The sequence below is a fragment of the Odocoileus virginianus genome, chromosome 28 (genome assembly GCF_023699985.2).
Source record: "Odocoileus virginianus isolate 20LAN1187 ecotype Illinois chromosome 28, Ovbor_1.2, whole genome shotgun sequence".
Taxonomy (NCBI): domain Eukaryota; kingdom Metazoa; phylum Chordata; class Mammalia; order Artiodactyla; family Cervidae; genus Odocoileus; species Odocoileus virginianus.
The window spans coordinates 39208701-39218595 of NC_069701.1; the positions used below are offsets into that span (position 1 = coordinate 39208701).

General features: G+C 58.3%; 1 protein-coding gene across 1 annotated transcript; it reads right to left on the bottom strand.

The window, feature by feature from the left end:
* Positions 1-1332: 1332 nt before the first annotated feature.
* On the bottom strand, positions 1333-6063 carry CABP2 (calcium binding protein 2). The gene is made up of 7 exons (XM_020887812.2): positions 6007-6063; positions 5332-5520; positions 4725-4755; positions 3768-3902; positions 2968-3077; positions 2721-2868; positions 1333-1592 (listed from the first exon to the last, which is right to left on the bottom strand). Exons 1-7 carry the CDS (start codon positions 6061-6063, stop codon positions 1567-1569), a joined length of 696 nt encoding a protein of 231 aa, XP_020743471.2. The 3' UTR covers positions 1333-1566.
* Between the last annotated feature and the right edge of the window lie 3832 nt (positions 6064-9895).

Below are 9895 nucleotides of genomic sequence, written 5' to 3' on the forward strand. Positions count from 1 at the left end.
GAGGGAGGGTGGACCATGGCTCCCAGACAAGCTGCGACTCCCCCCTCATCCCCAAGCCTGCCAGACTGGCAGGAGAGATCACCTAATTGGGGATTAAGGATTAATTGTGATCTGCCAGGCAAGTGGTGCTGAGGCTGCTGCAGCCAGCCCTGGCACCTCGGTGCCCAGGCTCTGGACTGAGCGAGGCGCTGGTGGCTGCCCGCCTGCTCTGTCTCAAGGCCATCTTGTCAGTAGAGGTGGTGAGACCAGGCACAGACACTGAAAGCTCCTCCCCCTGCTGGGCCTAGAGGTCAAGTTCATCCTTCCTCCCAGCAGGTGGGAACGGCGGCTGGTCACGTAGGGCTAGAAGAGGCCTCAGCCTGTCTGGGGTCCACTCCAGCCTGAAGGTGCCCTTTCCGGTTGGCACTGTGACTCTATAGTCCCCAGGCCTGGCTGAAGTCCCCCGATGCTTCTTCCTATCGTGTGTGACTGTATGCCAGTTCCTCATCCTCATGGAGCCTTCCAGCGCCAAACACAGGGGCCGGACCAGCCCAGGGGGCAATGGGGGACCATGGCCAGTTTCTGGATAGGAGTGTGACAAAACACAAATGGCATTTTAGGAAGAAAAATCTGGCAGCATGTGCTGCATGGCCCGGAGCAGGAAGAGGGCGATAGAGCTGGGAGAACTCTGCAGGTCGCTGAGACCTGGCCTCCCGGGTCCCTCGATATGGAAAATGGGGTTATGACGACCATGGCAGGGCTGGAGTGAGGAGCTGTGTCATTTGGTTTCCCTGGGAGGCAGACACCAAGACGAAGTTAGGAATGTGAAAAATAGGAAGTCTGATGAAGGACTGGGCAGAGAGTCGCTGATTCAAGGCTGACCTGACCACACCTCGGCTAACCTAGAGAGGAGCTCGGAACAGAGACCAGCTGTGTGCTCGGTCAGTGGCTGCTGGCTCCCGGAAGAGCGAGGTGTGTGCCCAAAGGCTAAGATCATACCCTGAAGGGGCCTGTCAGCTCCCTCACTCCCTGCAGCCCACCAGCAAGTTTTTTCTTGCAGGGAGCTCTGAGCTGCACCCCTCTAAGAGGAAATGGGATGGAGCTTGGGAGAAGCCCTTAGGCCTGTGGTCCTCGGTTCTAACCCTGGATCCATCAGGAGCCCTTCACGGGGTGAGGGGTCACTATGCACCCAGCTCTGGGAGAAGCAGGTTGGGTTTACTCATCCGGGAATATTTCTCAATACTTGTTCTGGGCTGGCTGCAGGATTAGGGAGGGCCCCTTACCCACCCAAAGTTCACAATCGAGAGGACTTCACTTCGGGGGCCAGATACCTGCAGGATGAACGAGTAAGCAGTGGAAGCTGTGTCCCCAGCTCGAAGATGCTTTATTGTCAGAGAGACAGAGCTGGGCTTGGGGGCTCGGTGGAGGAGTGGGGTGGGGGTGTTGCAGGCAAGGGCTGTGCACACAGGTGCGGGCAGGGAGGAGAGGGAGAGGGGTCCCAGCTGGAGGTCGGGGCTCCAGGAACACACTGGCAGGCAGTGGCTCTGGTCCCAAGTCCTGTCTGCTGCTTCCAGCTTCTGTGCAGGCTCAGCGAGACATCATTCGCACAAACTCTGCCAGGACAAAGCCAACATTTCAGTCTGCTCTCTGGACCTCGACCCCCTGGAGTGAGGCGAAGATACTGGCTTCGAGGTGGGAGGGAGTGTGGTCAAGGGCAGGGCCTGCAACAGAGTCCCCTGAATTTGGTGGAGAATAGGCCAGGAAGAGGGGCTTTGTTTTATGGGGGGAAAAAAATCTTGTAACTGAACCTACTTTCCTCTTTGCTTTGGCTGCTAGGAAGCTCGGGAATACTTCTGGGCCTACCTTGGAGAATTTCTACACACTGACTTTCCTTGTGTGTGTTTAGTCGCTCAGTCGTGTCCGACTCGTTGCGACCCTATGAACTGTAACCCACCAGACTCCTCTGTCCATGGAATTCTCCAAGGAAGAATACTGGAGTGGGTAGCCATTGCCTTCTTCAGAGGATCTTCCTGACGCAGGGACTGAACCTTGGTCTCCTGCATTGCAGGCAGATTCTTTACCATCTGAGTGACCAAGGAAGCCCTGACTTTCCTTGAAAGTGAAAGTGAAAGTCGCTCAGTTATGTTTGGCTCTTTGCGAGCCCATGGACTATACAGTCCATGGAATTCTCCAGGCCAGATTACTGGAACGGGTAGCCTTTCCCTTTTCCAGGGGATTTTCCCAACCCAGGGATCGAACCCAGGTCTCTCACATTGCGAGCGGATTCTTTACCAGCTGAGCCACAAGGGAAGCCCAAGTATACTGGAGTGGGTAGCCTTTCCCTTCTCCAGCAGATCTTCCCGACTCCAGGAATCAAACCAGGATTAGCCGCATTGCAGACGGATTCCTTACCAGCTGAGCTATGAGGGAAGACTTTACTTTCCTCGGCTTCCTTTTATTATTTAATCCTTGTTTTCCCTCTGTTGGGAATGGGTAGGCTTCCTGGATCTAGATGCTGGCTCCATCCACTTCTTTTGCTAAGCACCCTCGCTTCCCTAAGAACTTTCTCCTCCCTAAGACTTCCCCCTCCCTATGGGGTTAAGCGTAGCTTCCTCCTAGGTTCTCCTGATGGTTAGCTGGGAGAGGACGTAGGTGTGCTTAGCGCAGAGCCTTACGGCTCTTCCTCGCTGAAAACTCGTGAGGGTCCGCGGTGCTGAGCGTAGGGGAGCGGTGGGCGGTACCTTCGAAGTCCACCAGGCCGTCCCCGTTGAGGTCAATGTCGCGGAGGATCTCGTCCACCTCCCGCTGACTGAGCCGCTCTCCCAGCAGGGCCTTCAGGGCCGCCCGGAGCTCACCCAAGCTGATGCAGCCGTCCCCGTTGGTGTCGAACTGCGGCGACACCGGGTCACGGACCGAGTCTTTAATTAGCGCGGCCCCTCCCTCACCGCAGACACGCAGGCCCGCCCCCGCCGGCCCCGGGGACCCCACCTCCCGGAAGGCGTCCCGCAGCTCCCGGACACCGATCATGTCCGCGGTCTCCGCCAGCAGCTTGGGGCCCATCAGCTCCACAAAGTCTTCAAAATCCACCTTCCCGCCACCTGGGGGCCACGCCCATAAGAGACCGGGAACCATCAGAGACCCCTGCCCAGCCCTGGCCTCCTCCACCCTCCCCTCCTGGCCTGTGTCTCTCTCCCCGTCCCACTGAATGGGCCTTTCCCTCCCTCCGAGTCTCCTAGGCTGTGTCTCCTGCTGGCTTCCCTCAATTTTCCTGAAGAGCTCAGTTGGGCTCAATTCCTGGCTCCAGTGGCTCGGCTGTGTGACCTTAAACGAGTCACGGGAACCTTTCAGAGACTGACTGCGTGCTAAGTTGCTTCAGTTGTGTCCGACTCTTTGTGACCCCATGGACTGCAGCCCGCCAGTCTCCTCTATCCATGGGATTTCCCAGACAAGAGTACTGGAGTGGGTTGCTATTTTCTTCTCTAGAGGATCTTCCTAACCCAGGGTTTGAACCCTGGTCTCTTAAGTCTGCTCCATTGGTAGGCAGTTTCTTTACCACTAGTGGAGATTGTTCCCTCACCAAAAAGTGGGCCTGCTGGCGCTTGACCCACCCACCTCACGGGGGATGGTGAGATTCTCTGGAGGCAGAGAGCTTGCCGTGAGAATGACCAAAGTCTTGGGTTCTGGGAGCCAACCTGTGTAGACACCTCGGTTCCTTGGGCTGCCCGGCTGCCCTGACCCTGGCCATGGCCTCTGGAGAACTGGGGGTGGGACAGGTCTCAGGCACATACTGATTTGCTGGGAGATCTCGATGAGCTCCATCTCGGTGGGCATGTAGCCCAGCGTCCGCATGCAGGCCCCCAGCTCCCGGTAGCCGATGTAGCCGTCCCGGTCTCGGTCAAACTCCTGGAAGGCGGCCTGCAGCTCTGCCAGGCAGGGCGGGGTCAGTCCTTTCTGCATGTCCCCTGGGACCCCAGCCTGGATTAGACCTTCTCACCTTGGTCCAGTCATGTCCATGCTCTCTAAACAGCCGTTTCTGTTTTGCTACCCCAGGGCCTTTGCATATGCTATTCCTTAATTCACTCTGCAGATATTTAAGGGACATCTGCTCTGTGCCAAGCGCTGCTCTGGGTACTGGGGATGTGGCAGTGAAGAAAGAAAAAGATGAAGGAGGGAAAGAGAGAGGGAGGGGAAGAAAGAAAGGGAGAAAGGAAGGAAGGAAGGAAGAGAGGAAGGAGAGGAAGAAAGGAGAGAGTGAAGGAGGTGAGAAAGAAAGAGAGGGAAAAACAATCCTTGACCTCATGGAGCTCACATTCTGGAACATTCTTGGTCTTTATGCCACCTATTCAAGGAGGTCTTCCCTCTCAATTCAGTCCCCTCTGGCTCCTTTGATCACTTCCTTGAGAGCACATAGCACCATTTGTACTGGCAATTGACCTGTTGACATCTCTCTCCAGAGGACACAGGCCAGATCTATCTGGTTGGCCACGTTTCCCAGTACTCAGAATTGGGCCAGGCCCACAGCGGGCACCCAGGAAGTGTTCGCTGGATGAATTAAAGGGGACAGGGAAAATAGAACCAGGAAACTGACGGCTGGGGGTTCTCAACTCCGCCCTGCTCTGTCTGGTCCCCGTCTTCCCGCTCGGATCCCCTGCAGCCTGCTTGCTCCCAGTTCCTCCTGGAGACTGCTCAGACCCCCACCCAGTGCCCACAACCCGGAAAGTCTCATTCTGTCCCCAACCCTTTACCTTCAATCTCCTCAGGCCGCAGCTCCCGGTCCTGAGGGGAGACAGAGGGGTTAAGAATTCCCTGGACAACCCCCCAGGTACCAGCACCTCCTCATTCTTGTTCTCTGGGGTTCCCCACTCAGCCCACACAGCATGCAGGCACTCCTGGCCTCCCACCATTCCTGCTGATGGGTTGGGCATTTGGGCAACCCTTCCCTGTCCCCTGTGCCCCGCCTCCTGGAGCTCCATTAGCCGGAGGTGGAGCTGGGGTTGGGCAGACTCTCGGGCTTGGCCATGGGGGCATCGGGGTCACCACATCTCTCTTGTTCTCTCTCTTCCTCTTTGGGGGCCCTGTCCCCTCCCTGCCCGTCCCCTTGGTGGCTCCTGTCTCTGCCGTTTCTCCGAGTCGCTCTCTGCCCCACTCTCCTCTCTTTCCTGGCCTGTTTCTCCAGGCCCCCCCCTGTTTTGATCTTATGTCTGCTTCTCCACGCCTCTCTGTCCCCCACACCCCTAGACCCGCGAGCCGTTGCTGTGAGACCCCCACTCAGTCCTCTCCCCGCGCTCAAGGAGAGGCAAAACCTGGGGCAAGGGTGGGGGCCGGAGGCAGGCAGGTGGTGGCCGTACATACGAGCTGGGTGGCGGCGATGCTGGGCCGCAGGAAGATGCAGGCAGGCCCCACCACGCTGCTGAGCACGGAGAAGCCCTGGACGCCAGGCCCAGGGGCCCCTGGCTCCTCGGGACTGGGGCTGGGGCTGGGGCTGGGGCCCAGGCCATGGCGGGACCCCCCTGGGGGGGAGCCAGGCCACTGCCAGCGGTCCTGCAGCAGAGCCAGCCATGAGCTGGAGCAGTGACGCCTCTCCACCCTCACTTGCCAGCCTCTCCCGTCATTAGAACCCAGCACAGGACAGTGGAACCTTACCATCAACACTCTCTACTAGAAGGGGCCACTCCCTTACTGTTCAGTGGGGCAAACCGAGGCCCAGAAAAAGGGCAAGGCACAAGGCCATGGTCACTCCAGAGGGCAGGGGCAGCAGCAGGAAGGGGGCAGTTGGATGGGCAGCCGGGGTGGGGGGCCTGACGAGCTTGGCAGGGGGAGACCCAGAGGTCTGCAGGAGCCAAGACCAGGATGGGTCCGAGTCTGGGGTCTGCCAGGGGAGATCTTGGTCGACGGTGGTGGGTGCCAACCCCTCCATCCCCCTGCTTTGCCCACTTGCGACCCCGTCGGGCCCAGCCCACCCCATCAGACAATTTCAGGGTCCAGCCCAGCCTCCCGGCTTTGGCTTCTCCCCCTTAACCCTCCTACCTTAGGACCCCGGTGCCGGGGCCGCTTGGCACAGTTTCCCATGGGCCCTTGAATCATGCCAGGCCTGGAGTCCCGGGGGCAGCCCAGGGCTGGGCCTCAGAGGATGCTGTGGGCTCCCACTGGCCCCCAGCTGCTCCCAGTGAGAGTCTGGGATCACTGCAGGGGATTTTCCGAGGGTTTTGTGGGGAAGATCGCAGGCGGGTGGGCAGGCGGGGAGCCCGGGACACAGGGGCTTGGGTCCTAATCCGGGATTATCTCTGAGCATCTCTGCTGATGAGGGGGGCCACTCGGGGCGCAAGGCCCCCCCTGGAAGGCACGGCCTCCCCATGCTCACTCCTGAGGGTCTTTCAGACACTCCCTCTCCCTCTCCAGCATCCTCTCCCCGCAGCCCAATCTGGAGAGATTTAATGTCTTCAGAAGCAGGGCCTGGAACTTGGAGGAGGAAGCCAAGTGCCTTGATTCCCGGGGTGAGCTGGGTCATCTCTCCCAGGAATGGCAGACCCAGGAAGCACCTGCCCCTCCCTGTTGGACCCCTGCTGTTACCTCAGAGCATCCGCCCAGCCTGCCTGCCCTTGGCACCCCTGCCTGGACCTGTCCCTGCCCTGCTACTTGGGTGAGGACCCAAGGACAGCTGACTCTGGGCTCCGTGGGCTGGAAACGGGGCTCAGTGATGGTAGAGGTGGGGGTGGGGATGCCAGCCTCCCTCTGGGCAGCTGAGCGGCTGCTGGCCTCTCCATCAGCGTGTGTGTCTGAGCTCCCCTCCCTGGGTTCAGCCCTGGGTTTGTCTGATGGGGCCCCAGCTAAGCCATGGGGTCCTCGCTGTTCCCCCACGGTGCCCTCAGCTGAGGATGACCCCACACCCCGGCCCCCTTTACCTGCCCATAGGCGGCCTGCACCTGAGCCTCCAGTTCCCGGAGGAGCGCCCGCCGCCTGGTGGCTGCTGGGCTGGCAGGGGCCCGGCTAGGCCCTGGAGTGCCCTCGGAGGGGGTGGGGTCCCCCGTGGGGAGGCTGCCATCTGCTGGGCCCTGGGGAAGGGCCATGGAGACGAGCGCTTGGCACCTCCTGCCGTCTGAGGGGCACTGCCCCACTCCACATTCCCAGGGCCTGCGGGAGGGTGGCTTTGTGGGCAGCTGCAGGTGTGGTCCCCGCAGGGTCCCTGCTACTCTTCTTCCTGATTCCGGCTCCAGAGGCTGGTGGGCCCCAGACCCTGTCTTTCCTAGCTCCCCAGACCCCTCGCACAGCCCCTCCCTGAAACCCTGCCTTGCCACCCACCACATTCAGGCTGCCACAGACCATGCCCAGGGCTCCTCGAGTCACAGCGGCCTCCCTGCCCATCTGCCCATATGCCCCTCCCCTCTGAGTCTGTATTGCTCTCTGCCCCTCACTGGCCCCTCTGCCCCGGAGGTCTCTCTGTGTCTGTCTCACCTGCAGCTCTCGCTCCGCCCCCTGCCCCCTGCTGACATCTGCCCAGCAGTGTCCCCGTGGGTCCCTCTGCCCGCCCGTGCCCATCTCTTTGTCAGTTTCCTCCCTCTTTTGGGTGAGACTCTTTCCCACATCGGTCTGTCCCTCTTTCTGTCTGTGCATTCTTGCTCTTCCTGTTCTCAGTAGGATGCCCTCTCCCAGGATGGCTCCTGGACTCTGGAAAGACCATCCTCCTAAGCCCCATACCAGATCTGCCCCTCTTTCCCCCACCCAGAGCCCTGGGGTATCTCTGCACTTGTCCACCTCCCCACTTCCGCCCGCACCTCCCACCTAACCTGTGCCAACCTCCAACTTCCTGCTTCTCAGGGAGAAGCGTGGGGTGGGCCAGGCAGCCTGCAGAGGCCTCTTGTGCGCCCCTCCCCCCAGGTTTTGCCCCCCAGCCCACTTACCGCCCAGCTGCCGGCTCCTCACCTCCCAGAATGAGGTCAGTTGTCCTGCCCTGGCCCTGCTCTGGGCCGCTCATGATTTATTCACCTGCCCCCCACACCGGCCTTTGTCCAAGGGAACCAGATCTCACCAAGAACCTGCCACCTGAGCTGGTGGCGCTGGCCTCTCTTGGCCACAGCATGGCCATCCATTCATGTATTTCTTTCGCAAACACCCGAGGTCTGCTGGGATCCAGCCCCGGGCCAACAAGACAGACCCTGTCTCCTCTGAGGGCCCTGTTTTCAAGCACATCTAATTCAGAAAAGGGCCAAGAGACAGTCTCCAAGAGCTTTGAGGCATGGACCCAGGCATCAGGAAGGCATCATGGGGGAGATGGGCAGATGTGCAGCATTCTAGGCATTGCCCACTGATGTGTACCTGGGCTAGTCCCAGGGTCCCAGCAGGGACCAGCTGTGAACATGGGGTGTTCCAAGGCACTGGAATCCAGCAGGGTCTGTGGGTGGAGGCCCTCAGGAGGGAGGAAGGGCTTGTAACCCCCTGCAAAAGCTGCAAGAGGTAGGAGAAAACTCCCAGGAGAGTCCAGCAAATGTTTGTGGACCCCCTGCTGTGTGCCTTTCTGGACCCTCCCACCTGGTTTGCACCTTCAGCAAACCCAGAGAGGCTGTGGAGGGGTGAGCGCAGGGAAGGGCCTGGCCGGCTGTCAGAGGAAGAACGTGGGGACCTTGCTGTGACAGGGGCTGGGGAAGTGACCTGTGAGCCGAGACCAGAGGGATGAAGGGAGTGACTGCATGAAGAGGGGTGGGTGGACTTGCAGGCAGAGGGAACAGCCTCCACAAAGCCCTGAGTGAATCTGAGCAAAGGCCAGCGTTGAGAGGCAAGTGGATGCCGGCTGGTGGTCAGTGGTGGCTCATTGTGACCATTCACGTTGACCATTTGAAGGCTCAGCTTCAGCATCCTTCGGTCCCTCTGCGCCCTGAGTCACAGCTCCTCCCAGAGGCCAGGCGTGCACAGCATCCCCAGCAGGACTGCAAACATCCCTCAGAGAATTCTCCTGTTTTCTGCACGGTCTTAGAACGGACCTGCAGGCCTGGGATCCCCACTGCAATTGCTGTGTGACCCTACACAAGGTATTTCACCTCTCTGAGTCTTACTCTCCTTATGGAAAGTGGGTAAGAAAGTTTCCTTATCTGGAAAGTAGGGGTTGACCTAGTATTTGCCTCATGGTGCCTTTGTGAAAATTAAATGAGAAAAGACCAATCAGGTTCCTGGCATATTGGAAGGGCTCAAAAAACTGTGGATGTCACATGAGATGAAAGAATCCATGTCCAAATAACCTCCTAAGAAGGTGGGGAAATGTTGAGAAATGTGTCCCAGAGTATAAGCCAAAGAAGTGGGGACTATTACTGGTCAGGGTATGTGGGCTGGAAGCGTTTTCAATGAAGTAGCAAAGGCTTCATGTCTGGCTCCAGGGTCCAAGATGACCAGGTGGATCAGTGGTGGACAAACGAATGGATGGATGGTTTGGTAGATAAGTGAGTGGTTGGATTGGTTACCAGATGATGTGAAGGGTTGATGTTTGAATGGTTGGTGGTGAGAAGGATGAACAATTGAGAAGATGGATGGATAGACAAACATGGATGGAAGGATGAATGAATGGACAGGTGAATGTATAGTTGAGTAGATAGATGGGAAGTTGGATGAATGAATGGATGGACAGTTGGGTGACTGACTGCATGGAAGGATGGGTAGATGATTTGATGGGCTAATGGTTTCATAGACAGATGGTTGGTTGGATGGATAGATGGGTGAATAAAAAGATGGAGGGATAGACAAGTAGAGGATGATTGTGTAGGTAAATGAGTGGTGGCTGGGTAAATGAAATGGTGGGTAAATGGACAGGCAGATGTTTTGATGGACTACTGGTCTAATGTTTGGTTGTTGAATGGCTGAATAACTGGGTAAAAGCGAAAGTCGCTCAGTTGTGTCTGACTCTTTGTGACCCCATGGACTATACAGTCCA

Bases quoted from the DNA above. Each gene is read 5' to 3' on its own strand.
- CABP2 (XM_020887812.2), bottom strand. From the start codon at position 6,063: ATGATTCAAGGGCCCATGGGAAACTGTGCCAAGCGGCCCCGGCACCGG. The intron at 5,521-6,006 runs GTAGGAGGGTTA...GCTCTGCTGCAG, and splicing joins CCCGGCACCGGGGTCCTAAG to GACCGCTGGCAGTGGCCTGG. The intron at 3,903-4,724 runs GTAAAGGGTTGG...CCTGCCTGGCAG, and splicing joins GCGGCCTGAGGAGATTGAAG to AGCTGCAGGCCGCCTTCCAG.